General features: G+C 43.0%; 2 protein-coding genes across 3 annotated transcripts in view; one reads left to right on the top strand and one right to left on the bottom strand.

The window, feature by feature from the left end:
- Positions 1–755: 755 nt before the first annotated feature.
- Positions 756–10,773, top strand: LOC132384613 (aquaporin-4). The gene is made up of 5 exons (XM_059955877.1): positions 756–764; positions 1,150–1,503; positions 3,450–3,614; positions 4,036–4,116; positions 10,121–10,773. The coding sequence occupies exons 1-5, from the start codon at positions 756–758 to the stop codon at positions 10,337–10,339; spliced, it is 828 nt and encodes a 275-aa protein (XP_059811860.1). The 3' UTR covers positions 10,340–10,773.
- Positions 10,086–15,279, bottom strand: part of LOC132384611 (zinc finger CCCH domain-containing protein 10-like) — a 56,339-nt gene continuing 51,145 nt past the window's right edge. The window contains exons 5-7 of one of the 2 annotated variants that reach the window (XR_009508945.1): positions 13,011–13,253; positions 10,810–10,972; positions 10,096–10,224 (exon numbers count right to left, since the gene is read on the bottom strand). The gene's annotated coding sequence lies outside the window, so the exon portion shown is untranslated. Of the gene's footprint in view, positions 10,225–10,809; positions 10,973–13,010; positions 13,254–15,279 lie in introns of both variants that reach the window. The other variant, XR_009508942.1, reaches the window with a different exon arrangement.

Raw genomic sequence — 15,279 nt, 5'->3', positions numbered from 1 at the left:
CCCTCGGCCCATCTAGTCCATGCCAAAACCATTTAAACTGCCTAATCCCATTGACCACAGCCCTCCATACCCCTACTCTCCGTGTACCTATCCGAACTTCTCTGAAACGTTGAAATCAAGCTTGTATGCGCCATTTGTGCTGACAGCTCATTCCACACCCTGAGCAAAGAAGTTTCCCCTTATGTTCCCTTAAACTTTTCACCTTTCACCCTTTAGCCATGAATTCTAGTTTTAGTCACACCCTACCTCAGCGGAAAAGCCTGCTTTCATCTACCCTAACTATACCCCTCATATGTCTATTGCCCTTCACCTTGAATCTCCAACTCTGATCCTGGAACCATACATTAATGAGAGCAGCTTCTCTCTGTGTACCCAGTCTGAACCTGTCCATGGAGAGGAGGATAGAAAGAAGACAGGGCAAAATGAAGCAACAATATCACATCCCATGGATGGGTAAATAAAAAACATCAGTCTGAGGGATACTTCAGTATAGAAATCCATGGAAAACAGCTGGAGTCTTTGGGAAATTCATAAGTAACAAACAAAATGCTTAAGGAACTCAACAGGTCAGGGAGCACCTACAGAGGGAAAGAAACAGTCGACATTTCGGGCCAAGACCCTTCATCAGGACTGGAAAGGAAGGGGGCACTGGGTTCTTCCAGTAACACCTGCAGACACATAAATGCACATTTGGTGAAGTCTGTTCTCACCAGAAACCAAGTCATTCTTTTGGGTAAGTATGATGCTTTCTGGGAATGACAGAGGTTGGGTTTGACTTGTGAGTGAGTAGGTGGCACAAACTGGTGTTGGGACAGAAGTATTCTACATGATGTCAGCAAAGAGTGCGAAAGGATTGGTGTTGAGGGAACTGAGGAAAATGGCACAGAGAAGATCATCTGACCCTTGTGGCTAAACAAAGGTCTGTGCTTTTAAATGAGAAGCTAGATTAGAATGAGAGGCAGACTTGATGAGATGAGGTGAGGAAGACTCAGTTGGAGTTTAAATACAGGCTTGATTTGTAATAATCCATTAAGTAGGAATTGTCCAACCAGTACACGTGACTATCCCATAAATGAAGATTGCAAGGAAACAAAATCTAAAAGTGGAGAAGGATTTCCATGGTGATATTGTTTGTGTTTGCCTTAGGAGCTGAGGAGTCGCAGGTTCTGGCGTTCAGTCTTAGCAGAGCTGCTCGGCTCACTGATCTTGGTCTCAGTTATCCTGGGAGCCTCTGCCCCTGGGCAGGAAGGTGGAGCTTCGGACCTGATGCAGGTGGCTGTGGCTGCTGGCTTTTCAGCACTCAGCCTGATCCACTGCTTTGGAGAAATCAGCGGCGCGCAGATGAACCCAGCTGTCACCCTCGCATTCCTGTGCACCAGGAAACTGGACTTCCTCCAGTTTGTGTTCTACCTTCTGGCGCAGTGCCTCGGCGCAGTGATTGGATCAGGGATCATCTACATGTCACTCCCAGCCAAGTCAACATCAAGACTTTTAGTCAACATGGTGAGTCCATTTTCCTTGCTAGTTCACTATGATGCTTTCTCTTTTGGCTTACAGTAAAGGTATATTTCTCCAAAGTGGAGAATGGAGCTGAACCAAAACGAATGGCACAGACGTTCTCATAACAACATGGGCACCGAACACTCTTGTAATCTTACTACCTCTATACATCGACAAAGAGACAGATGAAAACATCTAAAAATGTGCATTTTGACATTCATCATTGGTTGCTAGTGGCAAATGATGTGTGCAGTAACATCAGAGCATTGTACTTCACCTCCAAAATTCATTCCAATGGAGCCAGTGAAATAAATTTTGAAGTTGGAGAAGAATGTATGTGATGTTACTGACGCGGGGTGCTTAACAAGATAAAATCCTATGGCGTTACAGGAAAAATACTGGCATGGATAGTGGAATGGCTGACAGGCAGGAGAGAGTGAATGGAAAAAAAGGGGGCCTTTTCTGGTTGGCTGCCAGTGACTAGTGGTGTTCCTCAGGGGTCAGTGTTGGAACCGCTACTTTTCACATTGCTTACCAGTGATTTAGATAATGGAATTGATGGCTTTTTGGCAAAGTTTGTGGATGAGTAGGTTACATGGTTGGCACAATATTGTGGACCAAAGGGCCTGTAATTTGCTGTAGATTTCTATGATTCTATGATATGAAGATAGGTGGAGGGGTAGGTAGTGCTGAGGAAGCAATGTGATTGTAGCAGGACTTAGACAAATTGGAAGATTGGACAAAAAAGTGGCAGATAGAATACAGTGTTGGGAAATGCATGATAATGCACTTTGGTAAAAGGAACATTAGTGTGGACTATTATCTAAATCGGGAGAAGGTTCAAACATCAGAGGTGCAGAGGGACTTCGGAGTCCTCATGCAAGACCCCCAGAAGGTTAATTTACAGGTCAAGTCTGTGATAAAGAAGGCAAACGCAATGTTGGTGTTTATTTCAAGAGGAATAGAATATAAAAACAAGGAGATAATGCTGAGCCTTTATAAGACACAAGTCAGGCCGCACTTGGAGTATTGTCAGCAGTTTTGGGCCCCGTATCTCAGAAAGGATGTTTTATCATTGGAGAGAATCCAGAGGAGGTTCACGAGGATGATTCCGGAAATATAGTGGTTACCATATAAGGAGCATTCGGCTGCGTTGGGCTTGTACTCACTGGAATTTAGAAGAATGTGTGGGGATTTCATTGAAACCTACCAAATGTTGAAAGGACTACATAAGATGGATGTGGAAAGGATGTTTCCTCTGGTAGATGTATCCAGAACAGAGGGCACAGCCTCAAAATTGAGGGCTGACCTTTTAGAACAGAGGTAAGGAGGAATTTTTTCTAGCCAGAGAGTAGTGGATCTGTGGAATGCTCTGCGGTGGAGGCCAAGTCCGTGGGTATATTTAAGGCGGAGGTTGATCGGTTCCTGATCGGTCAGGGCATCAAAGGATATGGTGAGTAGGCAGGTGTACAGGGCTGAGTGGGATCCGGGATCAGTCATGATGGAATTGTGTAGATTTGATGGGCCGAATGGCCTAATTCTGCTCCTATGTCTTATGGTATTATGCGATGGAGTCCTAGGTGACAGTTTCAACATTCTTAAGCAGAGTTTTCTCAATGGATCATTGAATTGTTAGTTTTTAATATATTTTCAGGATTTGGGCATCACTGGCAAAGACAGCATTTACTGCCCATCCCTGCTTACCCTTGGTGGTGGTGGTGAGCTGCCTGTAGTACTCTCACAGTACTGTTGAGGAGGGTGTTCCAGGAATTAGACCAGGCAACAATGAAGGACAGGAGCTACATTTCCAAGTTCAGGTGGAGTGCATCTCGGAGGGGAACTTGCAGTGGATGTGTCCCCCTGTGCCTGAGGCTCTGGCCCTCCTTCATGGCAGGGATGATGGGCTTGGGAAGTGCTGCTGGAGTAACCATTTGCATGTTTCCAAACAGATCAACAAAGATGGAAATGCAGGCCAAGCACTGGTGATGGAGATTTTTGCCACGTTCCAGCTGGTTTTCACAATATTTGCTGTGGATGATCATCGACGCAGGGAAGTGGGAGAGCCTGGAAATTTGGCAATAGCCTTTAGTCTGACAACTGGAATCCTGGCATCGGTAAGAACCATAATTGTCCATTGCTTAATCAGCGGATTTATGGCATGAGAGAGCCTCCTTGACATCAAACAACAATGCTTCCTTTACAGAAAGGGACTGAAATAATTTCTGGGTCGATCCATGTCTGGAAATTTGGCCAGGCATTTCTGTCTGCCAGTCGAACTTGCATGTGACAGGGCAGTGAGGAGAGATTGAAGACACCATTAGACTTTCCTTGATAAACATTAGGGTTTGAAAGGTGACAATGTATGGTACTTTTAACAACAAGGGCCGTCATTAACATTGGCTCAGATTTAATGGGGAATAGTACTGGTTTGTATTCCCACCGAGGACGTCTGAAACGGATTCCAGCAGGCAATTCTGGACAGCTGATTGGGAAATGTGTGTCTGAGTGCCTGACCCCTCTGCTTTTGTCCTCTAGGGAAAGTTCTCAGGAGGCAGCCTGAATCCTGCGAGATCACTTGGACCAGCTGTAATCACCGGATTCTGGGAGCATCACTGGGTAACTCAATGACCAGTACACATGCAACATTATCATCTGTAGATGCTTTCAGCTGTCCTCTTGGCCAAGTGAACAATAATGTGTTTCAATGTAAAAGGAAAAGCTCTGTTCTTGTTTAAAACAATTTTGTGCAATGTCCCATGACAACCTTCTGGAGGTCTTAAAAAATAATATTCCTTTGTCTTTAATTCTGAAATATATTCGGCTCTGAAAAGTAGATTTCAGATGTTTATTTGGGGACGGTTGTGCTGCCAATCACTGTTTCCGAACTAGAAGATGCATGCAAATCTAGGAAATAGGTGGAAGAATAGGCCACTCACCCCCTCTAGCCTCACAAGATCATGGAGCTCTAATTGCTGCATTCCTGTCTACTCACTGTATCCTTTCACTCTTGCTTAAATAATCGATTTGTCAATACCTTAAAAATATTCAATGACTCTGCTTCCTCCCCCTTTTGAGGAAGTGAGCTCAAGATTCGGGACCCATGGAGAGAGAAAAAATTCACAACATTGCTTTCAAAAGGCAACCCTTTTATTTTATACAATGACTTTGATTTCTACAGATTTTTCTATAAGAACCATAGAACAGGAACAGGCCCTTCAGCCCACCGTGTCTGTACTGAACATAATGCTGAATTAAACTAATCCCATCGGCCAGTACGTGATACATATTCATCCATTCATGTACAAATCTACCAGACTCTTAAACGTCTCTATTGTATCTGCCTCCACCACAACCCCTGGCAGCATATTCATGCATGCACCATTCTGTGTAAAATAACTTGCTCCACACATCTCTTTCAAACCTTGGATACATGCCTTCAGAGGCATAACCTGCCCCTCACAAAGCCATGCTGGCTATCCCTAATCAGACTATGCTTCTCCTAATGCTCGTAAATCCTGTCTCTAAAAATCCACTCCAATAATATGCCCACCACTGATGTAAAACTCACTGGTCTATAGTTGCCAGGATTATCCCTACTCCCTTTTTTGAACAAAGGGATAACATTTGCCACCCTCCAATCATCTGGCACTGCTCCTGTGGCCAGTGAGGATGCAAAAATCATCGCCAAAGGTGCAACAATCTCTTTCCTCACTTGCCGTAGTAACCTGGGGTATATCCTGTCTGGCCCAAAGTTGGAAGATGTGCCTTGTGGTTTTGCTAGCAAATGGGTACTCTGCTTCCAAGATTTGTTACTGGAACCTGGACTAAGAACTTAAAGAAATGGAGTTCAGATGGCACATGGCATATTAAGAATTTGAATTCAATTTACAAAATCTGGAAATGATTCGTTAGTTTGAAACACAAGCAATTCTACAGATGCTGGAAGTCTTGAACAACACATACAAAATTCTGAAGGAACTCAGAAGGTCAGGCAGTATCTATGGAGGGGAATAAACAGTCGATATTTCAATCCTGGTATGAAACTGTTGGTTTGCTGTTGAAACCAAATAAGTTCACTTATGTTCCATTTAGGAAGTAAATCATGGTGTCTTTAACCCTTCTAGTGTATATATAACTCTTGACTTTAGAGTTCTCTGAAATGACTTGCATGATCTAGTTTCTAAGGGTTAAGCTCTGCTTGAGAAATTAGAGGACAAAATAGTCCAACACTCTCTAACAGCTGCTGTGTTTAGATGAGATGTTAAACAATAGCTTGCTCTCTTGAGTATAAGATCCCAGGGTCTTATTTTAGAGAAGAGTTAGGGGCTCCCCCCAGATTCTTAGCTAATGCTTATTCCTAAACCAAATAGATTATTGGGCCATTATCACAAACATTGTGGATGGTGCTGAGGTTTACAAGAATGAATGCAGTTGATTGTCTTTGGGATGTTCTTAGGTCACAAAAGGCGCTGAATGCAAAAATCTTTGCCAACAATGTCTGTACCAGCAGGAAAGCAAGAGTGCAGCAAGCAAATAACCAGAAATGCAAAGGTTCAGGAATGCTGCAAATGGAATGCTTAAAAGCAGAGCAAGCGCTGGACTTTAAATCTACTGGCTTATGGTGGGGCACATAAAGCACTCCTTCATCTTATGGGAGGAAAACATAACCCACCGTATATATTTCTTTGGGATGTTTATTGAGCAAGAGAGGGTTTGTCTTCTTTCCTACCTGCCCCCATCCCATCCGACATGGCCCTCCATAAATGCATAAGTGCAGGAAAGCAAGATGCAGCAAGCAGACATCCAAGTCTGGAAAACTGAGAAAGCAAAAATGCAGTAACACAATGCGCAGCGCATAAAAATTCTGCAATTAACATCCAACAACATACCTTTGCACTCAGTCTCCCAAAGACCAAAAACTGCTTGCGCTTTGTTATGGTGAATTCAGTGCACAGCATCTTCCTGGGGCAAAGATCAGGAACTCAATGACGTTTATATGCGGGGCAACCTGGGCTTAAATGAAGTTCTCCTACTCTTTATGCCTAAGCACTTCAGGCCATTTGTAAATTCAGATGCAACACAAATAGATCTGGTCACATTCTTGTTCTGTGCTGCTAACTGTACAGTGTAGACTGTGGTTTCAGTCGCTGACCTCAGCCCCTATTGCTAATTGATAACGGTGGAGTGATGCTCAACAGAGTGAGGCTGCAAACCAGGGGTTCCTAGCCTTTTTATATGCCAATGAGCCATACCATTAACCAAGGGGGCTGTGGACCCCAGGTTGGGAAGCCCTGCTGTAATTGATTAAAGTTTATTTCAAAAGTCAATTGAGAAACAGCCCTTGCCACTCAAAGGGTAAAAACACTGCTTGATGGAGTATTGGACTATCATATCATTGATTTGGCAGGTAAATCAAAGTTCAGGAATAATTAGCAAATGTTAGCATTGTGCTAGAGGGGCCTTCCAGTACTTGCTAGCTGGCTTCATCTGCAATGACAGTTACTTTGGCGAGAAAATGGAAAGATGTCTCAGTTCCCATTGTGACTGTTTATGAAGTGAGAACAATTTTAAAACCTTGCTGTAGTCAGAAGGAATTTTGTTCACAGCTCAGCAACGGTGGAAGCTTCCTACTTCCCCTCTGCCACCAAATTTTAATTCCACCACATTAAGGCAGTGTGACAGTGGCTTTTTTTGCAAGTAATCTGTGAAAACTGTCATTTTATTGACACTTAAAGGTGGCAATGTTTATTACATATTCAAAGAGGTGACATTCTTTGAAAGCTGAATCTTTTCAACTAAAATTGGTGGAGGGGCAGGCAGTGTTGAGGAAACAGGAAGCCTGCAGAAGGATTTAGACAGATTAGGAGAACGGGCAAGAAAGTGGCAAATAAAATACAATGTTGGAAAATGCATGGTCATGCACTTTGGTAGTAGAAATAAATATGCAGACTATTTTCTAAATGGGGAGAAAATCCAAAAATCTGAGATGAGGCACTTGGGAGTCCTTGTGCAGAACACCCTGAAGTTTAACTTACAGGTGGAGTCAGTGGTGAGGAAGGCAAATGCCATGTTAGCATTCATTTCAGGAGATCTAGAACACAAGAGCAGGGATGTGATGCTGAGGCTTTATAAGGCACTGGTGAGGCTTTGCCTTGAGTATTGTGAACAGTTTTGGGCTCCTCATCTGGGAAAAGATGTGCTGGCGTTGGAGAGGGTTCAGAGGAAGTTCACAAGGATGGTTCTGGAAATGGAACGGTTATCATACAAGGAACGTTTGGTAGCTATGGGTCTGTACTTGCTGGAATTCAGAAGGATGAGGGGAAATCTCATTGAAACCTTTCAAATGTTGAAAGGCCTAGACAGAGTAGATGTGGAAAGGATGTTTCCCATGGTGGGGGAGCCTAGGACAAGTGGGCGCAGCCTCAGGATAGAGGGGTATCCATTAAACAGAGATGCAGAGAAATCTCTTTAGCCAGAAATAGTGAATTTGTGGAATTTGTTACCACATGCAGCTGTGGAGATCAGGTCGTTGTGTGTATTTAAGGTGGAGCTTGATAGGTTCTTGATTAGACACAGCATCAAAGGTTACGGGGAGAAGGTTGGGGAATGGGGCTGAGGAGGGGACAGAAGGATCAGCCATGACTGAATGGTGGCGCAGACTCAATGGGCCAAATGGCCTAATTCTGCTCCAATGCCTTATGATCTTAAGTGCACTGTAATAGTCACCTAGCTTCTTCAGGCTCTATCACCAAGAAGGACAAGGACATCATGTACACCACAACACCACCACCGCAGGTTCCCCTCCAAATTTCAATCTCTCAACTGTGCCTGGAGTCAAAGGAGATGGGGAGGTCCTTAATGAATACTTTGCTTCAGTATTCACCAGTGAGAGGACCTTGATGAATCCAAGAACAGCATAGAATAGGTATGGGTAGTGTAGAAGGTTGTCGTAGGTTACAATGGGACATTGATAACTTGCAGATCTGGGCTGAGAAGTGGCAGATAAAGTTCAATCCAGAAAAATGAGAATTGATTCACTTTGGAAGGTCCAACTTGCAGGCAGAATACAGGATTAATGACAGGTTTCTTAACAGTGTGGAGGAGCAAAGGGGTCTTGGGATTTACATACACAGATCCTTCAAAGATCAGCATGTGTTGATAGAATGGTTAACAAGGTGTATGGTGTGTTGGGAAATTGAGTTCAAGAGCCACGAGGTAGGTTTGCGGCTCTATAGCTCTGTGGAGGAAACTTAGGGGGTAATGTCAGAGGTAGGTTTTTACAGAGAGAGTGGTGGGTTTGTGGAACCCTCTGCCGTGGGTGGTGGCAGAAATAGATACATTAGAGACATTTAAGAGACTCTTAGATAGGCACAATGGATGAAAGTAAAATGGAGGCTATGTGGGAGGGAAGGATTAGATCGATCTTGGAGTAAGTGGAATAGGGTCAGCGCAATATAGTGGGCCAAAGAGCCTGTATTGTGCTGAAAAAAAGAGGAAAAAAGTCATCATTCTTTCATTATCACTCAATCCAAATCCCAGAACACGCGCCCAGCAGATTCAAGAAGGCCGCAGTTGTCCACCACCTTCCCAGGGAAAATTAGGGATAAACAATAAATGTTGGCCTTGCCAGGTTTACCCAGATTCAGTAAAAATGAACAAGTAAAAAACACAAAGTTGTGGAATAAGTTACCAGGCAACTCCATTCAAGAAGATACTCTGGGCTTTTGGGGAGAGATGTGACTGAGGGAAATGGTGACCAGCCAACAGGACTGATGCCAGGCATTGATGGCCTATCATATAACAATGATCTTCAGTGAACAGCAGTAAGCAACTCATCCAAAGGGTTTTTTAAAACATCATCTCCCTCACTTCAGTTTTCAATTCCTAGTCTGAGGAGGAACTGCCAAAGAAATAACAAATGTTCCACAGTACTTTCCGTGGCATTAAAGGTTTATGTATTGAAAAATTTCACTCACATTTCAAAAATACACTGAAGTGGCCTTCTGATGATTTAAAATTTAAGACTCTACTTTTTTAATGCCTCCAGTATTTACATTTAGAGGTTGGAGCAAGTATTTTTGTTAACCCCCCCCCCCCCACCCCCGAATGTTTCCATTGGTGAGTGCACTGGTTTGTGTGATACAGCTCCATACAGGATAGAAAGCTGTATCAAATCCTCCAGTATTCACTGATTTTCTCGCTTGCACCAAGCCAACAGTTGGGGAACTATAATTAGCATTAGTCTTATTTCCTCCTGTGGTGAGATTTCAAGCCCAGTCATTAAAGAAAGTGCCACTAAGAGAGAAAGCAGATTCACCATGGCTTTTACTCCTGTCCTGTCTATACTGACGGGTTATGGAAGGAGGTTTGAAGGGCCTGGAAACAAACGACATTCCCACAACACAGGTTAGCTTCGATAATGTGAAGTGTGTGCTTTTTGAGTCCAAATCTCCACACTAGCACTGGATTGGAGTTACATGTATTTGATTGGTAACAGGAGCTTTGTAACAAGTGACAGGTACCAGTCTAGAATTTAAACCTTTATGGCATCTATTGCATTGATGTGCCGTCACATATGACACTGAATGCTAATAGGAGCTTTCTACCATTGTTCTTGCAGGTGTACTGGATCGGCCCCATTCTTGGTGCTGTTCTCGGTGGTATTTCTTACGAGTTCTGTTTTGCCTCCAGTGCCTCCCAAGAGAAGCTCATTGCCTGTATCACCTGCAAAGATATTGAGATTGTGGAAACGGCCAGTGTGTCACGTTCATCATTGCTGACAGTCACCCAGTCCGCAATGCGAGTGAAACCAACGGCAAAAGTGCAGGACCACAGTTAAAATGAACATGATACATCTGTCTCCTTACTTATGTTAGTAGCCTGACTTTAAAGGGATTGTTTTTGTGACTCTATACTAGAGATGTGGTTGGCCACAAATATTAGTAAATGAAGATATATTAGAGTTAGCACCTGTGACATTCCATAGATGAGAGCACTAGCTAGTGTGGTACTAGTTTATACAGACCAGAAAGTTGTAAACCAAATACTCTGACAAGTGCGGACTTAGATAATCTCACCAGATCAGCAGTTGGGGAATAATGTTAGTGTCAGGGTTTTGGGAAGACATAAGAGATGATGGCACAGTAGTTAAATTGTTATGGTCATTATGCAGAAGCCTAAAGTACCGATCCAAAGATATGAATTCAATTTCCACCATCATGGTAATTGAATTATTTGCTAATGTCAACAATAATGGCACAAACCCCATTTTGTTTGCTGGTGTCTTTTGTAAAAGAAAATCTGCCTTACCTGGTCTTGCCTAGAATGTAACTTCATGCTCACTGATGTGATTGATTCCACTAAGTATGCTGAGTAGGAAAGTCAATAAACATTGGCCTTGCCAGTGACATCTACATCCCGTGAATGTTTATGTCTTCAAAAATCAGCTAGGCTCCTGTTGCTGTTCACTGACCTATAGGAAGCACAATCATGTGCAGATATATTGTTCAGGAAGTGCTGTTTCAGGTTTTGGCTGAGAATGGGAAGAGGTGGCTGGTCGGCCGTTGGAGACAATGACCAGTGGATGGTCCTGACCTAGATGTGGAATACCAGCAGCTTAAAGGGGAAGGAGGTAACTGGGAGTGGAACCATATCGCAGCCTATGTGGGAGATCCAGCCTCTAGCCTGCTGTTGGTAGCCACAGTATTTCTTGTTGAGTTTTAGTTGGTGCTGTTGAATATCAAGGATAAAGTGTCAACTCTTCTTTTATTGGAGATAGTCACTGCCTGGCATTTGCAAACTATCTAGGGAGAATCTTACTGGTGCTATGAACATGCTGCATTGTCAGAGGAGATATCAAACCTAGCCTGCACTCTTCAGTGCAGAAAGCAGAATACTGTGCCCAATTTGGAAAGAAAATTCAGTTACCCCTCACATTAACATAGAACAATACAGCACAGTACAAGCCCTTTAGCCCACAATGTTGTGCCAATTTGTTCATCTATTCTAAGATCAATCTATCCTTCCCTCCTACATAAACATCCATGTGCCTGTCTAAGAGTTTCTTAAATATCCCTAATGTATCTGCCTCTACCACCACCCCTGGCAGTGTGTTCCGTGCTCTCACCAATGTCTGTGCAAAAATCTTACCTCTAATATCCCCCCTATACTTCCCTCCAATCACCCTAAGATTATGCCCTTTCAGATTAACCATTTCTTCCCTTTTGAAAAAGTCTCTGGCTGTCCATTCTATCTATGCCTCTTATCATCTTGTACATCTCTCTCAAGTCACCCTTCATCCTCCTTCGCTCCAAAGGGAAAAGCCCTAGTTTGCTCAACCTATCCTCATAAGACATGCTCTCTGATCCAGGCAGCATCCTCTGCACCCTCTCTAAAGCTTCCACATCTTTCCTATAATGAGGTAACCAGAGCTGAACACAATATTCCAAGTGTGGTCTAACCAGGTTTTCATAGATCTGCAACATAACCACTCGGTTCGTGAACTCAATCCCCTGACTAATGAAGGCCAACACACCATATGCCTTCTTAACTTGTGTGACAACTTTGAGGGATCTATGGATGTGGACCCCAAGATCCCTCTGTTCCTTCACACTGCTATGAATCCTGCCATTAACCCTATATAACCACAGGAGATTCTGCAGATGCTAGAAGTCCAGGATAATACACACAAAATGCTGGATGAACTCAGCAGGTCAGGCAGCATCTATGGAAATGAATAAACAGTCAACGTTTTGGGCCAAGGTGCTTCATCAGGACTCATCAGAAGAATGAAGGCAGCAAGGTATAGGGGAACACCACCACATGTAAACTTCTCCCCAAGTTGCACACTATCCTAACTGGTCCTTCACTGTCACTGGGTCCAAGCCTGGAACTCCCTCTCCAACAGCACTATGGAAAGACCTTCACCAGAAGGACAGCAGTAGCTCACAAAGTAGCTCACCATCACCTTCTCATGGGCAATTAGGAATGGGAAATAAATGCCACAGACACCCAGATCCTGAAAATGACTAAATTTTTAAAATGTACTTTAGAGAATACCTGTTTTTTTGGGAATGGTTAAACATGGAAGAATGACCTGCCCTTCATGGAACAAATACCATTTCATAAAGACTGGTATTTATTATAGTAATATCAAGTGATTGAGGTGATTTCCTTACCTTTTTCTAGGGCGTGGGTCTGTTTGTGGACAATCTCAGCTCTGCAAAAAAGATCGGGGATGTACTGCCATTTGGACAGATTTTATCTAGTTTGCTGGTCAATTGCAGCCTTGTGTTTTCGAACTCGGGCATTAACTGTGAAGGGAGGATGCAAGGACATGGAGCGAGTTAAGCAGGAGCATGAGAATCTTAAACTGAGGCTTAAGTATCAGGGAGCTGTGTAGGGAGCAGACCGGTGATTGAGTTAGAAGGCTGTGTATTGGGCCACGAGGAACTGCAGGAGAACAACCAAGGCTTCTTCTCTTTCTTTCTTTTATGTAGGAATGTCTTTACCTCTGGTGCTTGTTGACATTCAGTAGAGCAAGATCTGTTTTCATAGATCACAAATTCGGCATCTGAGTGGCAGCAGGTACAAATCCCTTGCTCCATGATAGACCCATGGTACTTTATTGCTTCCAAACAGAACAAGATATTCAAATAACGTCTCTCAGTGTAGATCAGAACCACAGGGGACATCGAGTGTGATCCAAAAGTATGGAGAAGCTTGTTATGGTGATCAGGAAATTCCCTCCATTTCTGAAAATGACAGTTTTCTTTGTTCAATATTTAAAACTGAAATTGTTAAGATTCCTTATTTCTGTCTTTATGATATCATTATAATTACTGAAACTATCTCTCAAACACTTTGAAAGTTCTGAGGAGTGACGAACCACATTCAATTTGAATGAATATTGTAGATGCTGATCACCTACAGTAAATGGGCTGTCAGCAGCTGAAGCTAACTGATACATTCCAAATTGTTTGTTCAGCTTTTACCATGTGACAATCCAACCAAAAGGGAGCAAAGGGCTAACATTATTTACTTAATGCAACATAGAAGGAGTCCATTTGTCCCATTAGGTCCATGGTGTCTCCTGTTAATCTCCTTTTCCCTCTCATTATTTTCTCAACAGCCCTCCAGCTTATTCTCTCTCACATGCCCATTATCTCTTCTTTTGGCCATTACCCTAAAGGGTAATTTACACTGATTATATAAGATTGTATATCATTTGTTCGTTATGTGCCGTGTCATATGACATGGGTGATCATGATCTTTCCATGACCATGGTTGTTCTTGGCAAATTTTTCTACAGAAGTCATTTGCCATTGCCTTCTTCTGGGCAGTGTCTTTACAAGATAACAACCCCAGCCATTATCAACACTCTCCCAGAGATTGTCTGCCTGGCATCAGTAGTCGCATAACCAGGACTTGTGATCTGCACCGGCTGCTCGTACGACCGTCCACCACCCGCTCCCATAGTTTCACATGACTCTGATCGGGAGCTAAGCAGGTGCTGCACCTTGCCCAAGAGTGACCTGCAGGCTGGCAGAGGGAAGGGCACCTTACACCTCCTTTGGTAGAGACATATCTCCACCCCACCACCTACCTTAAATACCAGGGACTCAAAAAAGTTTTCAATATTGTATTCAATGAGTTGATATGGGAATTTTTTTACAAGTGCATCCACAGTGTTTGACAAAAACTTAAATTAAATGGGACTGAACCTTTAAAGGAGATAATAGCCCCTTTTTATACCACAGTGAGCTTACATTTTTCTAGCTCTTTTCAGAATCCTCAAACATTTAGTCATACTTTACAGCTGTGTATTTAGAGTTTTTGAAAGGCAGTCACTGTTATAAAAATTGCAGTGTTTCTGCATTGCAAGCTCCCACATGCATCATTGACCAGGTAGTCTTGTTTTTACTTTATTTATTTACAGTGTCAGACTTGGGAGGTGGTCTGCCTTCATCAATTTCTGCAACCCGTGTGTTGAAGGTATTCCCACATTGCTAACGGGCAAAAGGGTTTTGAGCTTGAAACCTGTAATAATTTTCTGATCCCTGTCAATACTTGACTTGGAAGGAAACCTAAGGGGGTGGTGTTCCCATGCACCTGAAGCTCCTGTCTTTGGTGGTAGGGGTCAAGGATTGAGCGGACAGTGTAGCAGCAGCCTTGACAAGTAACTGCAGTGCTTCTCTGAAGACAGTCTTTTAATAAAGTTCATGAACACCGAGATAACTTTAACTTCTTTCAATTGTGTTCAGCAATTTCATCTCAGAATAAATGCTGCCCTCTGTGTTTGAATGTGATATCATGGAGCTATGCATTTTGTACCGTTGCATTTCAGTTCTATGTTGGGCAGTTGCCATTGTCTAGCTCAGTCCAGTTCATTCTGGAACAGATGAAATAATTACAAACAGCAAGTGCAAAGCAAAATTTTGCAAAATCACTGCTTTTATTCCTTCAGCTGCTTTTGTTTTAATTTGCTGACTGCCCAGATGTTCAACAGATTAGCCAATGAATATCACTTGGGGCCCTCTAATGAATACATGTGTATTTACATTATAATGCTCTAGTAAACAGCCCATGGTGCTGACCTGGGCAGTTGATGAATATAAGCATTTTTCCATATAAACTGTTGATGGAAACGTGAGGTGTTTTACTGAAAATTGCTCCACGCTGCCATCCAAAGACCAGAGACTGTAACTACACACTGTCAGGAAAACTAGTTGCGGAGTGTTCATAAGGGCATTTCATGCTGGCTGATATTGGCAGAAAATC

Source organism: Hypanus sabinus, chromosome X1, assembly GCF_030144855.1.
Source record: "Hypanus sabinus isolate sHypSab1 chromosome X1, sHypSab1.hap1, whole genome shotgun sequence".
Lineage (NCBI taxonomy): Eukaryota > Metazoa > Chordata > Chondrichthyes > Myliobatiformes > Dasyatidae > Hypanus > Hypanus sabinus.
This window is presented reverse-complemented; position numbering and strand designations above follow the sequence as displayed.

Coding starts and splice junctions, on each gene's coding strand:
- LOC132384613 (XM_059955877.1), top strand. Junction 1,504..3,449: donor CAAGACTTTTAGTCAACATG/GTGAGTCCATTT, acceptor GTTTCCAAACAG/ATCAACAAAGATGGAAATGC. Junction 3,615..4,035: donor CAACTGGAATCCTGGCATCG/GTAAGAACCATA, acceptor TTTGTCCTCTAG/GGAAAGTTCTCAGGAGGCAG.